This window comes from Saccopteryx bilineata, chromosome 1 (assembly GCF_036850765.1).
Source record: "Saccopteryx bilineata isolate mSacBil1 chromosome 1, mSacBil1_pri_phased_curated, whole genome shotgun sequence".
Classification (NCBI taxonomy): Eukaryota; Metazoa; Chordata; class Mammalia; order Chiroptera; family Emballonuridae; genus Saccopteryx; species Saccopteryx bilineata.
In genome coordinates this window covers 356,506,884-356,528,667 of record NC_089490.1, presented here as the reverse complement: position 1 = coordinate 356,528,667, position 21,784 = coordinate 356,506,884, and the positions used below count along the sequence as shown (strand labels likewise).

The window sequence follows — 21,784 nt, the reverse complement described above, 5'->3', positions numbered from 1 at the left end:
AATGACTTGGAAAACATGCCCTTTAACACGATGAAATGGGAGACTCAGTGACTTATTTTTTCTGATAGGAAAATTGAATATACTAAAAGCAAGTTTTGTTCAGTTCAATTTTAAAAAGAAGTATTTAGCAGCCTGTGCTGTCCAGCAATGGAGCAGACCAGATGCCCACCACTCAGGGCTGCCACAAATGAGACTTATGTGTAGGAAGCACAGACAGACAGATTTATTAAATAATCCCTCAAGTTCTTTACAACTTTTTTACTTTATTTTCTAAGAAATTCAATTACCTAACATGTTTCTGCTTATATTTTCAGGATAAAGAAGTACGTGCAGTTTTTCTTAGATTATTTGCACAACTTTTCCAAGGATATAGATCATGCCTACAACTTATAAGAATTCATGCAGAACCAGTAATACATTTTCACAAGGTAAGATACAGAACAGTATTGAATCTGTCCAAAATGTAGACTAATTAAACAAAGCAACTTAATTGTCTTCTCTGGCCACATATTTTTTACCTTAATATATCAAATGAGGTTATTTAAAATCTCTGCTTTGTGTGGTTAGATAATTTTTAATAATCCTATGAAACTGACATATTTTCCTTCAGAGTATGTTAACTTTACATTGGTTTTTCTTTTAAAATTGAGTGTTAATTTCTGATTTTTCCTCCTGCTTTGCATACAGATTATTTTTTCTTTCCAATACATTTAGTATTTCAGGTATCAAAAACCTTTCTGGGAGAAATGTATTTTATAGTAACACATTTATGCATGAAGACATTTATTCAAGCTTTATGTTTCTGTTATATTTTATTTTGACCATTCATTCATTACCGAGTAATAAATTATTCATTTCACATTTTCTTTCTTTACAGACAGCTTTCTTGGGGCAGCGTGGTTTGGTTGAGAATGATTTCCTCACTAAAGTTCTCAATGGAATGGCATTTGCAGGTTTTGTTTCAGAAAGAGGTCCTCCCTATAGATCCTCTGATCTCTTTGATGAGGTATAGTTTTTATCAAATGAATACTTTATTTACAGACAAAATTAGGCTAGTAGTTAAAAGTAGAGAAGTATTTTAAACTTTTAATAAAAATCATAACTATATTATAAATTAAATATCAAATAATGTTATTTACTATTATGCTTATCAGATACTATTATTTAAAATGTGGGTTAGAAAAATTAGGAAAAATATAATTATAGGGTTTATCAGGCATACATAAAATCTTGGATGATTTAACTTTAAATAGTTGGCTAAAAAATAGTTGATTAAAACCTTTTTTGAAAAAATTGATAGTGATTATATAAATAGAACATTTATTTTTGAGGCAGTAAATCAATTCCTTTATTGACTTCACAGAGAAATGATGTAAGTGTAATGTATAGATACATGATTTCAAACAGTTATATATTGTCTATCAGTGTCTTAGAACCATACTTTAACCTAGTAGCATTCTTACTAAATCCATAATAGCTCTCTTGGGCAATATTAAATTTATAATATATATTAAATGTTAAATCTCTATTTTCAAGAAATTAGCCGTATAAAGGGAAAGTTAGAATAGTTGTGACTTAAAGTAAGAATGCTATTTTGTGTTCATTGTGATTTCTCTTATTTTAATGCATCTTTCCATTTACCATTTAACTATTTTTATAGCAGCCCATTGGGTGGATATACAAGAAATGTTATTCCTATTTTAGTTTCTGGAAGAGCACTGTATTGGAACCAATAAATGTAAAAGTTCCTTGGAATCTATAAAAAAATAATGATCATATTTTGGTGCTGCTTGTTTTATTTTATATCAAGAATATAAGAATCACAGTCTTTTTTTAAATTTTTTAATTTTATTTAGAAAATTTAACACAGTGACATTGAGCAATAAGAGTACATAGGTTTCAGGTAAACATTTCTATAGCATTTGAGCTGTTGATTATGTTGTGTACTAGTCACCTAAGTCAAATCATTTTCTGTCACCTTATATTTGTCCCTTTTTATACCCTTCCCCACCCCCTTTCTCATCTCCCTCCCCCACATTCCCTTCTCTCTGGTAACCACTTCATTTTTATCCATGTCTATGAGTCTCAGTTTTATATCCCACCTGTGTGTGAAATCATACAGTTCTTAGCTTTTCCTAGTTTACTTTTTCACTCAGTATAATGTTCTCAAGGTCCATCCATGTTGTTGTAAATGTCACTATGTCATCATTTGTTATGGCTGAGTAGTATTCCATTGTATATGTGTACCACATCTTCTTTATCCAGTTTTGTATCTAGGGACACTTTGGCTGTTTCCATGTCTTGGCCACTGTGAATAATGCTGGGATAAACATGGGGGTGCATATGTCTTTATGTACCATTGTTTTGAGTTGATACCCAGTAGAGGGATTGCTGGGTCATATGGTAATTCTATTTTTAATTTTTTGAGAAACCACCATTTGCATTCCCACCAGCAGTGAATGAGGGTTCCTTTTTCTCCACAGCCTCTCCAACACTTGTTATTACCTGTCCAATTGGTAATAGCCAATCTAACAGGTATGAAGTGGTATCTCATTGTAGTTTCGACTCACACTTCTCAAATAGCTAGTGAAGATGAGCATCTTTCATATATCTGTATCCATTTGTATGTCCTCTTGGGAGAAATGTCTGTTCAGGTCCTCTCCCTATTTTTTTAATTTAATTGTTCTCTTGTTTGTTGCTGAGCTTTGTGAGTTCTTTATATATTTTGGATATTAACCCCTTATCAGAGTTGTTTGCAAATGTCATCCCCATTTAGTTGGCTGCCTATTTGTTTTGTAGTCAGTTTCTATTGCTGTGCAAAAGCTTTTTAGTTTGATGTAGTCTCATTCATTTATTTTTACCTTTACTTCCCTTTCCTTTGGGATCAGATTCATAAATTGTTCTCAATGGCCAAGGTCCTCGAGTTTAGTACCTATGTTTTTCATCTATGTAATTTGTTGTTTCAGATCTTCTATTTAGGTCTTTGATCCATTTTGAATTAATTTTTGTACAAGGAGACAAACTGTAATCAAGTTTCATTCTTTTGCATGTGGCTTTCTAATTTTCCTAAGCTCACACAGCTAGTAAGTGGTAGAGGTGGGCCTCTAGAGTCTATGCTCTTCATTGATTGATTGATTGATTGATTGAATGAATTTATTGGGTTGACATTGGTTAACAAAACCCATACAGGTTTCAAGTGTTAAACTCAACAAAACATTATCTGCACACTGTGTTGTGCACTCACCACCCAAAGTCAAGTCTCTTTCCACCCCCATTTATCCCCCTTTGCCCTCTCCCACCTCCCGCCAACCCCTTTCCCTCTGACTGTCATCCTACTGTTGTCTGTGTCAGTGTGTTATATATATATGTTTTTTCATATAAGTTAACTTTTATTAACAAACTCTTCTATTTTGAAACATTTCTATTTTTTAAGGTAAATATCTCATTTAATCCTTACAATTTTAGAGAGAAAGAGACTGAAGTTCAGGAGTTTTAGTGACTTGTTCCAGATATGTCAACAGACCCACAACTAGCATCTGTGTGACCTGACTTGAAGATCTAGTTCATGTTTTATGAGTTAGGGAAATGTTTGGAGACTTTCTGACCATCCCAAATTCTGTGAGTGAGAGAAACCTGAGAGAGGCCAGAATGAAAGGGTCTGTCTGAGTTCCAGAAATACTTTTCCCAAGAAGAAATAGGGCTCCAAATCATTAGGGAGAGACCATTAGACTATCCAATGACTGGATAGACTCTGTAACTTGAGAATAGATGTGAAGCCCAGAAAATCTAAAAAATTTTCTTTTTAGTAATAGTATATATTTTGGATGCTTTTTGGTTTGCTAATTGTATGAAATTATTATCACAGTTTTCTAATTCAGCATATTTTGTAGTTGATATTTTGCCATTCGATTTTTTTTCAAGTTGGTAGCTTTTGAAGTAGAGCGAATTAAAGTTGAAGAAAATAACCCATCAAAGATGATAAAGCATGTCAGAGAACTTGCCGAGCAACTATTCAAAAATGTAAGTAAGTATATTTATTTAGAGCCTCTTTGATTTTAAAAGCACCAATAAAGTATTTGTTTGAAAAACTGAAAAGCTTCATCTTTCTAGTGATAATCTTTCTGTTCTGATTTCATACCTTTGGGACTATAGATTTTAAGATACTATATAGTTGGTACTATGCATCAAAATAGACCTTATTTTTAAAAATAATTATATGTCAATTATTATGTTATAAAAACTTCTAAGTCAAAATTTTCCATTTTATTATTTGCTCTCGTTGTGATTTACATTTAGGTTTCTGTCTTCTCTAGAGTATATAGGGCATTTTAAGACATAAAGATGATACCCATTGGAGATCAGAACTACCTGAGACATAACTGACCGATGTACTCTGCTTTAATTTAATACAGGGAGGGTCACCTGGATTAGGAAATCATTTGAGTTGAATTGTTTTGAACACACAGGGAGTAAAAAGTTAAAAGAAAGCAAACTGCCCAGTGACCAACTACAAAACTCAAGGGTGAAAATATTCCCCATATAAAAGATTGATATTTCACACTGGTGAGGTGTGAAATAATAATTTGGATACCATGAAAGAAGAGAACCTAACATGACAGGGAGGATTTGTGCATGTGGAAAGCTCCTTGTAAAGCTATTTCAGAGCTGACTCCTTTTACTAAGAAAAGAGAAATGGGAAGTGCGGTCTTCCAGGGGAAAGTTGAGGGAAGATGTCTTTATCTCGGGATATCACTAAGAAGTATTTGGGGCCCATATCATGGTTAGTTTAACTTAATTATTTGCATAAGTGCACCTTTCTGGACTTTGGGTCATTAGTCACATCCATTCAAAATCTGAGAACCATCCTAGCCAATTAGCTCAGTTGATGGGATTGTTGTCCTGAAACATCAAGGGTTTTGGGTTTGATCCCTGGTCAAGGCACATATGGAAAACAACCAGTGAGTGCATGACTAAGTGGAAAAACAATTGAATGCATGTCTGTCTCTCTAAAGTCAATCAATAAATTTTTAAAAATCTGAGAAGTAATTGGATAAAAGTGGGAATACTAAATTGTGTTTCTTTATTCAATTGTTTATGAGTTTTATTTCTGAAGTTACTTTAAAATGTATCCTTGGACTGATACTCTGAACTCCATATATAACTGCCCCATACTATAATAAATCTATTTCTTGATTAGTGTCTAGAACTTCAGAAAAATTCTGTCAGAAGGAAAACTTGTGTTCTGTGCTGGTCTTTGCCGATGGCTGTGTAGAACTAATGTATAGCATGAACACATGAGAAATTTCTATTGGCCTATTTAATAATAAATATTGAGTTTAGAACAACGTGCCAGGCATGAATTAAGCACTTTACATGTATCATCTCTAATCCTCATGTCAATAAAGTAAGATAGCTCCCATTATCCCCATTTTACTAGAAATAATTGGCTCAGGATCATATGGCTGTTAAGTAATCAAGTCCAGATTTTAAATTTAGGAATATTTTTCTATCCAATTCCTAAGCCTGTATTCTTTTACTCTGTTAAGCTGGTTCATTTTCAATTGGAAAAATAGTGATATTTCCAAAGGCTGATTTTATATTTTGTTCTTCATGAAGCCCTTTAATGTACTTTCTCATATGATCTTGGAAATTACCCTGTGAGACAGGTAGGGCAGGTGTTGACATATGAGGAAATTGAAAATTGGAAAGCCTTTCTCCTTGCCCACTTAGAGTGATTTATTGATGGATTTCAAAAAATAACAGAACTTCAACTTGGAGTCAGTGTTTGACACTCTGGGACCAATTCCTTTAATACTGAATGTTTATTTCTTAGATCTTTACAAACCAGTTCCAGAACTGCAAAGTTTTATAGCGAGTAAGTGACCAGAGCTGGCATTCTGACATGTTTGTCTCTACTACATGACTGAGTCACAATGCATATTAGGGAGTATGCCAAACCATTTTGATGCAAAAATGAAGTAAATATTTTTCTTGCCGTCCTAGACCTTAAATTTTATGATACATAGCTAACACTAAGCCAGCACAAAACTGACAACTGCAGTACAGTATTTATTATTATAATTATCTAGTAATTACATATTCCTCAAGGTGGATAGAAGGTACAAACTACCCCTGTCCTTTAACACTCCTACAGAGGTCATTATGAGGGATTGTGTTACTAGATAGTGGGTGGAAATTGCCCTTCAAATGAACTCTACATTTCTTGAGCCGTTATTGGACTTTCTCCCTCCCATAATTCAATTCTATTTCAATTAATTTTATTAATTCCCCTAATTCGGTGTGTATTTATTAGACACCCTGTATTGCCAGCATTTTCTAGGTGCACAATTCCCCTAATATCCTTGGGAGGAAGATACATGATGAGCGAGATTTTGAGAATATCGCAATGGATTGTCATCAGACTTTCTGAAATCTCTTCTAATTTTAAGATTTTAAAGTCTTTGATGTTCCAGACTTTCCTGAAGTAAACACAAAATTAAAAAGCAGAGCATGATGTGCTCGCTTCAGCAGCACATATATTAAAATTGGAACGATACAAAGATTAGCATGGCTCCTGCACAAGGATGACACGCAAATTCGTGAAGCATTCCATATTTAAAAAAAAAAAAAAAAAAAAGTAGAGCATGATGCCAAAGTTACTTTCTTTGGTCATGAAGGAAGTTGAGGGGAGGAAGGAAGGATGGTCTCAATGCAAGAAAAATAATCCAGATGGTTCTATTTTTAACTAGTCAGGTTTTTTTTAATCACATTTCTAAAATTCCCTTTAGTAAGCAAGAGCCAGTCATATAACTTGACTGTTTCCTTACTGGTGGGCTATAATTGAGACCTGGTGATTCCATTCAGATGTTTGTAAATACTGTATTGCACCGAGGTCTGATAATTGTATCTGGCCTCTCTCCTTTTCTTCCCTTTGAAATACCTCAAAATGAACCTTATTTTTTCAGTTTCTTTTTGCCAGTACTTCATAATTACATTTTAGGGAGTAGGAATGAATTGTAGGAATATGAGTAGATATGAAGAGGGTGAATTATTATTGGATTTAACTGCTATTTGGACTTTCTGTAGCTTATTAATAATTAAGAAAAGTAATTGGTGACTGCTGGAGGAGGGATATAGGAAAGTGGAGTGAAGGAGAAGAAAAAGAAAAAATTCATTATCAATAAATTGTGTAAGCTTTGGTAAGGTTTATATCATGAATATTATTGCCCATGCATTTTTATAGCTTTTCTTTCCATGCCCAATCGATAATATAGGTTTGCCCACTTTGGCTTTTAGAATCTCTGATGTTTGCATGACAGCACATTTAGCTGCTGACCTGCTTTAGCCCTGTGATTCTTGATATACACTCACAAAGGACCACTAACTACACACAAAATGAGAATCTGAAGACAGGCCAGGCCAAGAACTTTAAACACCTCCATTTCAAGGCATCAAGAAATTAGTTGGATATGAGTTTTACTAATTGATTGATTGATTTCTGAAGTGAGAAGCAGGGAGGCAAAGAGACAGACTCCCTCACACGCCTGACCAGGATCCTCCTGGCATGCCCACTAGAGGGCGATGCTCTGCCCACCTGGGGCGTTGCTCGGTTGCAACCAGAGCCATTCTAGCGCCTGAGGCAGAGGCCATGGAGCCATCCTCAGCGCCTGGGCCAACTTGCTCCAATTGAAGCCTTGGCTGTAGGAGGGGAAGAGAGAGAGAGAAAGGAGAGAGGGAAGAATGGAGAAGCAGAGGGGCGCTTCTCCTGTGTGTCCTGGCGAGCAATCAAATCCAGGACTTCCACATGCTGGGTTGATGCTCTACCACTAAGCCAACTGGCCAGGGCCTGAGTTTTACTGTTTTACATAATGTAGTTTTTATAACTTGTTTTACATCGACAATAGTACATAAATATTACCTTGATGATGTAATTTTTTAAGTTTTCTTAAAAGTAAAGGATACCTGAGAGCACTTGGACTTTCTAATAAAATAAGATTTTTATTTGTGCTTTACCAGTATTTTATTGCCCATCATGGAAATAAATAGGTTTTAAAATCCTAACAGTGGCCCTGGCCAGTTAGCTCAGTGTTAGAATGTCAGCCCGGCATGTGGATGTCCCAGGTTTGATTCCCAGTCAGGGCACACAGGAGAAGTGGCCATCTGCTTCTCTACCCCTCCCCCTCTAGCTTCTCTCTCTCTCTCTCTCTCTCTCTCTCTCTCTCTCTCTTTCTCTTTCTCTCTTCTCCTCCCATAGCCATGGCTTGATTGGAGTGAGTTGGCCCCAAACACTGAGAATGGCTCCATGGCTTCCACCTCAGGTTCTAAGAAGAGCTCAGTTGCTGAGCAACAGAGTAATAGCCCAAGATGGGCAGAGCATTGCCCTCTAGTGGGCTTGCTGGGTGGATCCTTGTCAGAGTACATGCAGGAGTCAGTCTCTCTGCCTCCCTTCCTCTCACTGAATTAAAAAAAAAATCCTAACAGGAGAACAAATCCAAAATATAGGAACAGCCATTCTTAATCACATAAAATCTATACCATTTACATTAAATTTCACTACCAGACAAATTTAGTCTATTCTGATATTTGTACTCTTTGCTAATTGTGAATAAGGAAATGTTTTGTTATAGGAATGAATTAAAACATTGTGATCATCTTTAGTCTTAAAGAGTCAATACATAAACAACTTATTAGATTATTATGAATAAATGAAACCCCAACCCAAAGCATAAAAGTCAAACTCCTTCCCCCATCCTATCGTATTTGTTCACTTTTTAGTCAGGTTTACTATGATAAATTTTTGTATGTAAAATTTTCCCTTTTTAAAAAATGTACATTTCTATGGGTTTTGACAAATGAATGAAGTTATTCAACCACTACCACCACAATGAGGACATAGAATGTTTCTCTTACTCCAAAAATGTCCATAATGTGCCCTTCTGGTCACATTCTCCCACCACTTCAAACTCTTGGATCTATTTCCTGTCTGTGTAGTTTTTGCCTCCTCCATAATGTCATTATGTAGTTTTATGAGTGTGATTTCTTTCACTTAACATAATGTACTTCAGATTCACCCATGTCAATGCTTACCATCTGTTGTTAATTCCTTTTTCGTTGTTGAGTAGTATTCCATTGTATGGATATACCAAAGTTTTATTTATATGTTGACCAACTGAAGAACAATTGGCCCTGGCCGGTTGGCTCAGCGGTAGAGCATCAGCCTGGCGTGCGGGGGACCCAGGTTCGATTCCCGGCCAGGGCACATAGGAGAAGCGCCCATTTGCTTCTCCACTCCCCCCCCTTTCTCTTTGTCTCTCTCTTCCCCTCCCGCAGCTGAGGTTCCATTGGAGCAAAGATGGCCCGGGCGCTGGGGATGGCTCCTTGGCCTCTGCCCCAGGCGCTGGAGTGGCTCTGGTCGAGGCAGAGCGACGCCCCCTGGTGGGCAGAGCGTCGCCCCCTGGTGGGCAGAGCATCACCCCTGGTGGGCGTGCCGGGTGGATCCCGGTCGGGCGCATGCAGGAGTCTGTCTGACTGTCTCTCCTCGTTTCCAGCTTCAGAAAAATACAAAAAAAAAAAAAAAAAAAAAAAAAAGAACAATTTGGCAACAATGAATAAACCACCCTAAACATTTGCATAGGATTTTGTTAAACATAAATTTTCATTTCTCTTGGGTAAATATGTATTTCAGAGTAGGATGCTGGTATCAAAATGTTAAGTCTATAAGAAACTGCCAGAGTGTCTTCCCAGGTGTCTGTACTATTTTTCATTTCCACTAACAATCTATGAGAGTTTCCTTTGCTCCTTATCTTCATCAACACTTGATGTTCCCAGTTTTTTGTTTTGTTTTTAGCCATTCTGTTAGCTGTGTGGTAATATCTTATCATGATTTTAATTTACATGTCAATAGGTGAGTGAGAATATAGGTCTCCTAGCTAGTCACTATATGTTGCCTTGGTACTTATAAAAATAGTACTTATCTCAGAATATGAAGCTTCTAGCTAGAATCATGAATTAGAACAATGGTTCTCAATAAAGGCAGTCCCTTTCAGAAATGTGGCAATATCTAGAGACATTTTTGGTTGTCACAACTGGAGAGGGTGTACAACTAGCATATGATAGGTAGACATGAGGCATGCATCTAAACATCTTACAATATACAAGATACCCCCACCACCACAAAGAATTATCTAGCCCAAAATGTCAATAGTGCCAAGATTGAGTAACTCTGGATTAGGGCAACCAGCCCATTATTTGTATTGAAATTTATTTGTGCCTGACCAGGTGGTGGCACAGTGGATAGAACGTCAGACTGGGACGCAGAGGACCCAGGTTCGAGACCCCGAGGTAGCCAGCTTGAGCACGGGTTCATCTGGTTTGAGCAAGGCTCTCCAGCTTGAGCCCAAGGTCGCTGGCTTGAGCAAGGGGTCACTCGCTCTGCTGTAGCCCCCTGGTCAAGGCACATATGCAAAAGCAGCCAATGAACAACTAAAGTGCTGCAAGGACAAATTGATGCTTCTCATCTCTCATCCTTCCTGACTGTCTGTCCTATCTATTTCTCTCACTATCTCTCTCTGTCTCTGTCTCTCTCACTTAAAAAAAAAAAAAAGACAATTTGCCTGCTTCTTTATTCTGTTGGAAAATAGCGAATTTTTCTTTGTCTCAATTCAACCACAGAATTGGACTGCAGTTTTTAATGAGTTTAGTAATCTTCAAGGGACTGGTCTAAATGCATTTGGAGTTACAAGTAAGAGCAGATGTTTCTAAGAATATGTAGTTTTCAACGAGCCTTAAACTTCCTATAATTTCAGCTTCTCAAAAGTCATCATGTGACAAATACTGGAAAAGGGGTGAATGTGGTCCTTTATGTTTATCACACTGACCGTTAGGGGGCAGCAGTGCACAGACACAGCAGCCAGAAAACCAGATATGCTAAATTTGGGGGCATAAGCCTTTTTTGAATCTTCTAAACACAATTGAATATATTATAATTTAGTAACAAACCCATTGCCTAAATTTATGTAGAATATACATCTACAGGATAGCCTCATCTTTAAACTTTGCTTTAAAATTATTTTTTAAATTATTATGTTATATATGGATTTGATTTACAATATTTCAAATTGTCTATGAGAAGAAAAAACTGTTAATAGTAATACCTTTAATTGGTATTTCTATTTAAACCATTATTTAGTACAATTATTGTTAAAATATAAGAAGCTGGTGATATGGGAATCTTGGGTGAAAGATTATAGAGGCCTGGGATCATGCCATAGAATATGCAGTGAATAAATATTTTCAAATGAATTTACCCTAGGCTTTTAGAGAATAGCTTCAGAATTACTCTGGGTGTGTGTGTGTGTGTGTGTGTGTGTGTGTGTGTATGTGTGTGTGTGGCAAAGGCTTCTTTTTACAACTCATTCTATCCTCACAAGAACCTTGTGAAGTAGGTGCTACATTATTATCTTCATTACAGATGAGGAACTAAAATACACTGCACCAGCTCACACTACTAAACTGGGATCTGACCCAGTCAGTCCAACTTTAGAGACCATGAATTAAAAATACTTCTTGTATTCTCTCTTTCATTGAATTGTCCAGCCTATCCCTCTGAATTATAGTGCCTCCTCTCACTATCATGTTTTCACACATAGTACTATTTCTGGGCTCTCTATTTCATTAGTTCTTTTAACCCCTCACTAATACCAATTGCCATACTATATTAATTATTAAAGATTTATATGTTTTGATATCTGAAAAGTTTGATTTCCCCACTTACTCTTCAGAATAGCCTTGACTATTTTTAGATCTTAATTCTTCCTCGTAAAGTTTAGGATGAACTTGTCACATTATCAGATTTTGACTAGAAACAATAGGTGAGCCTTATTTTTCTAAACCACCTTAAGTCATTTTTGGACTAAGATAGAAGAGCATATAGTAAGAGATAGATAAAATGCAACTAGAAAATATGCCTCACTGAGATTTTTTTTTTACTTTTTCATGTTTTAACGATTTTTATAATGAATATTTATATTATGGGGAATATATTTAAAGTTTTAATTTTTATTATGAAGAAAATAAGTATATATAAAAAGAAAACTAGTGAAAACTAAATGATTCTGATTTAGATGTCAAAATTCATGTAAATTACTTCTCTATCCTGAAAAAATATCTGCCCAGTAGCTCTTAGGCAATTTATATTTATCACTTTTGAAAAGCTATCTTATACTTGTGCCTAAAGAACAGAAAAAAACAAATATACAACTTGAAAAGAGCAATTTCATAAACTATAGACCAGTGATGTTGGTGTTAATCCAGGAATAATTTTAGAACAGTCTTTTCAACAGACAGTTTAGAAAGTGGTGATCATGAAATCTTGGCATAGGAATTTGCTATTTACTTGTCCCTGCCTTTGCTAATAATATAAGGGGAAAATACAAAGTATGTGTATGGGCTGCTTTGGCAAGAAAAAGTTTTATATCTGATTTCACCTCAAGAACCTTGTAAGAGAAGCATAAGTATATACTTTAGGCAAAGTTATTTATCCAGCATTACATAATGAACAGAGCAAAATTAAGAACCCAGGCTTTTTGACACTTTAAAGGAATATTATTTCTATTATATTGCTGAGATATACTTGCTAGATATAATCTGCTGTGGCCTAGCCTTTCCTTTTTCTGGTTCTGAGCCAAATAACCGAAAAGAATTATAGGAAGAAGCTGTATTAGATGATGACAGTTGGCTATTTTAACTGTCTGGAAAATGTATAGGGTAGTGTTGAGCTTAATCTACAGCATGAATAACATAGGGTTGTTGGTTTTTTGGTGGGGGAGGAATTTTCTGGTTATAAGAGATAATAAATGCTAGAATTGGTCTCAAAATGGTTGTAAAGCAGCCTTCTCTAGAGAACTTTATAAAAAGGATAGATTTCACTCTGCCTGTAGTATTTGAAATATAATCCTACTTAACAAGATGACCAGATAAAAATCCCTACCAGTTCTAAGGATCCGTGAAAATATTAGCTGACATATTTAATTCAATTATTACAATCCTAATATGTGTTTACCATTGAGTTCTACTCATTAGGATATAGTAAGAAGTGGTTTAGGGTACCTGCTAGGTACCAGGCAATTTATAGATACAGAGGACAAAAAAATATTTTGTTCAATTGACTAAAAAGTCTACCCTCATAGTGCTTCATGTTATTGATAGAAGGATAAGCAATAAAGTTACTGGTAAATAAAGTTTATAGTATATGAGAAGGTGATAAGTGCTAAGGAGGAAAATATAATAAGGAGATAGAGAGTGTGTTAGAGGGTATAATTTTATATAAGCTGGCCAAGAAAGGTATCATTTGAGAAAAGAAATGAAGAAAGCGAGAGAGTATGCTGTAAATTGGTGGGGGAACAGGCCTTCCGAAAAGGAAACAGTTAAATGCAAAGGCCTTGAGGCAGGAACAGGAAGGCCTGTGTGTCTGGAGCAGAATGAAAGAAGAAATCAGCAGTAGGACACGGTCACATAAGAAAGGCAGATCCTGTGGGGCCCTGCAAATTACTGTAAAAATTAGATTTTACTCAAAGTGAGATAAAGACTATTTGAATGAACAGAGGAGTTAGCTGATGATTTAACATACTTGAACTAGTACATTCTGCCTGCAGTATTAAGAATAGAGGAGAAAGGGGCAAGCATGGAAGTGGGGAGACCAGTTGGGGGACAGTTCTGTAAAAATGAGAGATGTTGGCTTGAACCAAGGTGTTGAAAAGTGGTCAGGTTATGAACATAGTTTAAGGGCAACGTCCAGAGGTTTATAGAGGCATGGATAATGAGTGTTAGAGAAAGGTGTTAGAGAGGACTCTCAGCATTTCACCTGAGTGACTGGAAAATAAATATGCCGTAGACCAAAGAGCTGAGGCCTATAGAAAGCGGGTTTGGAGAAAGTGAGGAGTAAGTGCTCCATTTTGGACGTATAAGGTTTTATTTTAAATCCAAATGGAAGTGCTTATATTGAATATATGGATATGGAGTTCAGGAGAAAGCTCAATTGGAGATAAAAATTTGTGAGTTTATTGGTGTTCTTTTTTTTTTTTTTTTTTTTTTTTTTACAGAGGCAGAGATAGACAGGGACAGACAGACAGGAACAGAGAGAGATGAGAAGCATCAATCATCAGTTTCTCGTTGCGCGTTGCGACTTCTTAGTTGTTCATTGATTGCTTTCTCACATGTGCCTTGACCGTGGGCCTTCAGCAGACCGAGTAACCCCTTGCTGGAGCCAGCGACCTTGGGTCCAAGCTGGCGAGCTCTTTGCTCAAGCCAGATGAGCCCGCGCGCGACCTCGGAGTCTCGAACCTGGGTACTTCCACATCCCAGTCCGACGCTCTATCCACTGCGCCACCGCCTGGTCAGGCTATTGGTGTTCTTATGGTTTAAATATACGAGAGTAGAAATCATCACCTCAGAGTAAGTGTAAATAGAAGCCTGGGTCTGAGCCCTGGGATATTCACATGGTTAAGAAATTAGGGAGATAAAAGATAAAGATGTAGCAAGAAGATCTAAAAATAAAGTGAAAAAGGTGTTCGTGAAAGAAGGATATGGGTGATCAGCCGTATCAGGTGCTCTGAAGGAAGATTCTAGGACTCTATATTTTTTGGCATATATCTGAATGTACAGATAATCACTCATCTGATTGAAATTGTGTCTCTCTGAGCTCCCACAGCGTTCTGGACTATCTACTGTTATTTTAACTTCTGAATAATTTTACCTGTATTGCAGGAGAATCCAAACCCTCATATGGCATTTCAGAAAGTTCCACGCCCAACAGAAGGATCCCACCTGCGAGTTCATATTCTTCCTTTCCCAAAGGTCAATGAAACCCGGGTACAGGAATTAATACAGGAAAATCTTGCTAAGAACCAGAATGCACCTCCTGCTTCACGAGTGGAAAAGAAATGTGTTGTGCCAGCAGGTCCACCTGTTGGTATGTATTTGTCTGTTTGAAAAACAAACCTTTTATCAAGATATAAGACACAAAAGCTAATAACAGGACAGCAAATCCCAGAGGGAAGCGGGGGAAGGAGTTAGGGGGAGGGGGCAAAGGGGGTGTAATGGGAGACACGTGGTTTGGGGATGAGGATGTCATATTGAGTGGGACACTTGAATCCATGTTAACACAATAAATTAAAATGAATTTTTTAAAAGAAGCAATATGGAAATATGTTAAGTTTTATTTTTTGAGTCAAGTATTAAAATTTTTTCATTAATATTTTAAAACTTTCTTATAATCTAGTTTTGTGTTCTTCTTTTATTCTTTTTTAAATATTAAATGCATGAAATAATAATTTTTAAAAAGACACAAAGCTAAAGTGTACAACTTGATGCATTTTCACAGTTTGAACAAACTTGTATAACCAGAATCAGAGCCTTATTAACACCCAGAAACACTATTCCATTCACTACCTCACAAAGGATAACCATTAATCTAACTGCTACCACTACAGAATCTTTTCTTCTTTTAAAAAAAGTAGCTGTATCAAGATATTATTCACATACCATAAAACTCACCCATTTAAAGTGTACACAGTTCAGTGGTTTTTAGAATATACACAAGGTTATGCAACCATGTTTACTACCAAATTTCAGGCCATTTTCATTATCTCAAATAAAAATACCCATGCTCATCAGCAGTCACTCCCAGTTTCCCCTAAAATCACTCTTTCTCTGAAGCTATATATTATAGTTTTAGGCAGTAATCTACTTCTATCTTTACAGATTTGCCTATTCTGGACATTTTATATAAATGGAATCATATACTAGGTGTACTTTTGTGACTGGCTTCTTTCATTTAGCATAATGTTTTTAGTTTAGTTTATTCATATAACATGTCAGTACTTCATTGCTTTTTATGGCTGAATAATATCCCATTGTATGGATATTTAAAAATATCATAAGTTAAAAATGCATTTAGCCCCCCCCAGAAAAGCAAATAAACAAAAAGAAATTTTTCTAAACGCATTTAAGCCTGACCTGTAGTGGCGCAGTGGATAAAGTGTCAACCTGTAATGCTGAGATTGCCCATTCAAAACCCTGGGCTTCCCCGGTTAAGACACATCTGAGAAACAATGAACAACTGAAGTGAAACCACTATAAAATGATGCTTCTTGCTCTCTCTCTCCCCCTCTCCCTCTCTTTCTCCCTTGCTCCCCCTCTCTAAAAATCAATAAATAAAATCTTTTTTAAAAATGCGTTTAGCCTGGCCTGTGGTGGCACAGTGGATAAAGCATCCACCTGGAACACTGAAGTCACTGGTTTGAAACCCTGGGCTTGCCTGGTCAGGGCACATAAAAGAGAGTTGATGCTTCCTGATCCTCTCCCCCTTCTCTCTCTCTCTCTCTCTCTCTCTCATCTCTCTCCTCTCTCTAAAAATGAATAAATAAAATCTAAAAAAAATGCATTTGATACAAACCTATCAAACATCCATCATAGATGCTGGCAACACAGTGCACTGTAGAATATTGGTTTTTACACTCTGATTGCTGTGGCTCACTCCAGCTACCCAGCATCAAAAGAGAATATCCTACTACATATTGCTACCTTGGGAAGAGATAAAAATTCAAAATTTGAATATAATTTCTACTGAATGCTCACTGTTTTTGCACCATCATAAATTGAAAAATTGTAACTCAAACCATTGTAATTTGAGGACCATCTGTATGTTAAATTCAGTTATTCATCAGTTATGAATATTTGGGTTTCTACTTTTCAGCTACTTTTAACAATGTTGCTGTGAGCATTCATGTATAAGTTTTTGTGTGGACATATGTTTTCAGTTCTCTCAGTTATATTCCTGGGTGTAGAATTGCTAGATCATGGTAAGTCTATGTTTAATGTTTTGAGTAACTGCCAGATTATTTTCCAAAGCACCTGTACCATTTTATATTCCCACCAGCAGTGTGTGGGCTTTCCAGTTTTTCCACATTTACTAATGATGCAGAACATCTTTTCATTTGCTTATTAGCCATTTTTATATCTTCTCTGGAGAAATGTCCATTCAGATTCTTTGCCCATTTTTAAATTGGGCTATTTCTCTTTTTATTAATGAGTTAAGAGTTCTCTATATATTCTGTATACAAGTCCTTTACTACAGTGCCACTGGTCTGGCAGTTTAAAACCACTGCTTTTTTAGATACATGATTTATAAATATTTTCCCCATTCTGTGAGTTGTGTTTCTTTACTGATTTATCTCTTCTTTTTCTTGAGGGAGCTATGTTAAATCTTTCATGATAATAGTAGAACTTCCTATTTCTCATTTTAGTTCTACCTATTTTTTCTTTATACATTTTGAAGTTGGTTTATTGGATGTAAATATATTTACAGTGTTCCAGCATCCTGGGGACTGAGCCCTTTGTCGTTGTGAAATGCCCCTCCCCCTCTTTGTCTCTAGTAATGCTTCATGTCTTCAAGTGTTCTCTGACGTTTGTCCAGCTACACCAGCTTTCCCTTGGTTAGTGTTTGTATGGTTTATCTTTTTTTATCCTTTCATTTTCAAACATTTTGGGTCCCAATATTTAAGGTATGCCTCTTGGAAGGTGGTGGGTTGCTTCAGCAAGTCTATGTTAGTGTTTTACTTGTATTTAGCTCTTTTATATAAATATAATTACTGATATGGCAGTAGCTTCAATGTAATTTACTGGGTTGTTTTCTCCATTTGGTCCTCCTATTTTACAGTTTCCCTTGATTTCTTGCCTTCTTTTGGATTAATAAATTGTTTCTTATTCCATAATTTATCACTTGTAATTTATACATTTCATGATTGTACTTTCCCATAGAAAAGAGGATGAAGAAGGTAGACATGTTAGGGTAGATAGTTTTGTTTCGTATTTTGTTTTGTTTTGTTTTTTGAAAGGTTTTGGTCATGTGCTTTTAATATTCATGTTTGTTGAGTGCTTTATTCGAATACCCACGCAAACAGTTTAAAAGTTCATTTAAAATTTCATTTGCTGAGGCCCTGGCCGGTTGGCTCAGCGGTAGAGTGTCGGCCTGGCGTGCAGGAGTCCCGGGTTCGATTCCTGGCCAGGGCACACAGGAGAAGCACCCATCTGCTTCTCCACCCCTCCCCCTCTCCTTCCTCTCTGTCTCTTTCTTCCCCTCCCGCAGCCAAGGCTCCATTGGAGCAAAGATGGCCCGGGTGCTGAGGATGGCTCTGTGACCTCTGCCTCAGGCGCTAGAATGGCTCTTGATGCAACAGAGCATGCCGGGTGGATCCGGTCGGGCACATGCGGGAGTCTTCGGGGAAAAAAAAAATTTCATTTGCTGAATTGTAGCTTTAATTGTCTCAGTATTATATTTGTATAATATCTTTACTTTCTTCATTTTCAATTCACATCAAATCCTGTTTGCATAAACATGGACTAATCACTGTAAGCAGTGAGACAGGTACATGTAACTCAGTATTTGGCCCTGCATGCATTCAGGGACCTCTGTCCAACTTTCTGGTTTGTTTGGTTTGATCAGAATCAGAATTTCCTTTGTCCTAAAATTAAAAACTATAAATGTTTTCTTTTACATGGTACTCTTTTAATGAGTATAGAATTGCTCTGTCCTTAAGAGAACATTCACATTTTGAGAGGCTAACTAGATTCCAGCTTTCCAGCTGTTCTCCAGAGTAATGATTGGCTGGAACTAGCATTTGATAATGAAAGCCTTAGAAAGGGAAGTCCTGGGAAGTCAAGTACCCATAAACCGGAGTTGTTATCAAATGTTAGAAATCCAGTATTAGAATGCCACAACTGGGGATTTGGCTAATCCCTTGAAGAATCAGTAACCCAAAGAGAAGAACTTTCTTCTGGGGTGAACTAATTAATGGTCACTAAAAGAAAATAGTTCCCAGATGGTAAACAGATTCATTATTTTTAATATGGGGCTTGTTAAAATGGATTTTTCTAAAGAAAATTTAAAATACTGACAAACTGTTTTAAAATTAATAGTTTATAAACACAGCTTAAAGGTGTTGCTCTCTTAGTAAAGTATGTGGTATTTTTTGGAGACTCTTAAGAAGTTTTCTACTCTAAATATAAATCGATTTCTATTTCAGTCTGTGCCACTAACCTACATGTGTGGAAAGCACCAGGGTCCACAATTAAGAATGAGCATTTCAAACAGAAAAAAGTCATATGAAATTATATATTTTACCATATTGGTCATGCAGAATTTAATTTTACATAATTAAAAATGACTTGAAGAAAACTGATAAAATCCAAGTAAGATTTGTTGTCTAGTAAATTGTATTACACCAGTGGATTTCCTGATTTAATAAAGCACTTCAGTTATATAAGATGTCAACTTTGGGGGAAGCTGGGTAATGAGAAGAACATTGTTCTTCCCTCTACTATTTTGCAATTTTTTTTTGAGTTTATAATTTTACAAGTTTTAAAATGTTAAAAAAAATGATTTGAACAACATGAGGTTTCATATTGATGGAATGAAAAAGATATGATTGTCCTTCTTCTTAAGTGGGAGCTTATGGGATCATGCCTTTAGATTCTAAGAGCAGTCCTGAAATACAAGGAATTTTTCTTTTTGGCTTAAGAATTTTTGATGCGACTTTATGTGTACTAATGATACTGTTCTTTGTGAAATTATACTTTTTTGTTAAATAAATACTACTTTCATTTATATTCTATAATTCTAGCAGTCTTTTTTCTAGCAAGAAAGAGAGGAAGAGAGACATAGACAAAAACAGGAAGGGAGAGAAATTAAAAGCATCAACTCATAGTTGCTGCACCTTAGTTATTGGTTGATTGCTTTCTCAGATTTGCCTTGACCAGGATGCTCCAGCCGAGCCAGTGACCCCTTGCTCAGCCAGTGACCTTTGGGCTCAAGCCAGTGACCATGGGATCATGTCATTGCTCCCACGTTCAAGCCAGTGACCCTGCATTTAAGCTGGCAACCTTGGGGTTTTGAACTTGGGACCTCAGCATCCCAGGTCAATGCTCTATCCACTGTGTTACCACCAGTCAGTGTCTGGCATTCTTTTAATAAGTTAAATTTATTTTAAAATTTCTTATGGCTAGAATTATCCAACATAATGGTAAGAATGACAGGTACTAAGTTCACAGGATCAAAAAGTGACTCCCTAGTTTTTGTAGCAATTATTTAGCTAAGTTCATTTCCCTTTTGGTACAGTGCTTCTTCAAGTTGCCTCTAATCAAATTTTTAGTATCTGATTTTGGGGGTTATGTGGGGTTTTTTTTTGAAATATCATAGCAATATCAACTTCTTTTGTGGCCCTGGCCAGTGGCTCATTGGATCAAGTGTGGACCTAGCATGGCAGAGGTTGTGGGTTCAACCCCCTTGTCAGGGCACAAAGGAGAAGCAATCAATGAGTGCACAACTAAGTGAAACAAGTAAATTAAACAACAATTTGATGCTTCTTTCTCTCTCCCCCTCTGCCTTCCTTCTATCTTTTTCAAATAAATGGAAAAATTATAAAAATAAAACTTTTTTCATTAATAGTTCTTAACATATAAAAATTAGCTCTTTTGGTCATGATCTTATACAGCAAACATTTATCAGTTTGTTTACAAACTGATATTTTAAAGTTAAAATAAATGTTTATGTTTGCTTAATATGTTACTGTGCAGTATGAATTGATTTGCACTAGAATTAAATGTATCATTGGAATCTATCCTGTGAAATTATCCTTAATAAGCCACTGACTAGCCTGACACTTTAACCTAAAAATATAAGAAGTAACAATGACACTGAAGAAATACAAAGAATTGTGAGAAAATATTACAAACAACTATATACAACAAATTGGAAAGTCTGGACAAAATAGGTAAGTTCCTAGAAATATACAATCTTACAAAACTGAATCAGGAAGAATTAGAGAATCTGAACAGATAGATCACAACTAGTTAAGTTGAAGCAGTAATCAAAAAATTCAAAACAAACAAAAGTTCTAACCTGATGGCTTCACAGGCAAATTTTACCAAACATTCAAAGAAGAATTACACCTGTCCTTCCCAAATATTCCAAAATTTTCAGGAGCAGAGAAGACTCCCAAGCTTATTTTGAGGCCAGTATTAGCCTAATTTCAAAACCAGATAAGACACTTCAAAGAAAGAAAATTATAGGCCAATATCCCTGATGAACATAGATGCTAAAGTACTCAATAAGATATCAGCAAACTAAAACCAGCAATACATTAAAGAGATCATACACCATGATCAAGTGGGACTTATTCAGGGAATGTAAAGTTGGCACAAGATCCATAAATCAATAAACGTGATACACAACATACACAAAATGAAGAATAAAACGATATGATCATAACAATAGATGTATAAAAAGCATCTGATGAAATCCAGCACCCATTTATGATAAAAAAAAACTCAGCAAAATGGGAATAGAGTGAACATACCTCAATGTAATAAAGGCCATGTATGACAAACCCATAGCCAACATCATACTCAATGGGCAAAAACTACAAGCATTTCCCTTAAGATTAGGAGCAAGACAGGGATGTCCACTTTCACCACTCTTATTCAACATAGAACTGGAAGTCCTATCCACAGCAATCAGACAAGAAGAAGAAATAAAACATCATTATTTGCAGATGACCTGCTACTGTATACAGGGGTTCTCAGGTTATGACACAATTCCATTTCTATGACAGAGATGTAACTGAATTTTGGTGTAAGCCAAAACATACCCTAGCTTAAGTCACTTACCTATTCTAACACAGTTGTAAAACAATAATCTAGAACATAAAAACACAAACATGCTGTGTTA

At 36.1% G+C, this 21,784-nt stretch overlaps 1 protein-coding gene and 1 non-coding gene across 5 annotated transcripts in view; both read left to right on the top strand.

The window, feature by feature from the left end:
- The window catches only part of SBF2 (SET binding factor 2), a 513,016-nt gene that overhangs the window by 292,765 nt on the left and 198,467 nt on the right, over positions 1–21,784 (top strand). For all 4 annotated transcript variants that reach the window (XM_066250933.1, XM_066250932.1, XM_066250931.1 and 1 more), the window contains exons 11-14: positions 315–428; positions 878–1,006; positions 3,922–4,020; positions 14,764–14,968. In XM_066250933.1, coding sequence (XP_066107030.1) covers positions 315–428; positions 878–1,006; positions 3,922–4,020; positions 14,764–14,968 — 547 coding nt within the window. The remainder of the gene's footprint in view (positions 1–314; positions 429–877; positions 1,007–3,921; positions 4,021–14,763; positions 14,969–21,784) is intronic.
- On the top strand, positions 6,516–6,619 carry LOC136321624 (U6 spliceosomal RNA). The gene has a single exon (XR_010728770.1). It is a non-coding gene; the product is annotated as a U6 spliceosomal RNA (small nuclear RNA).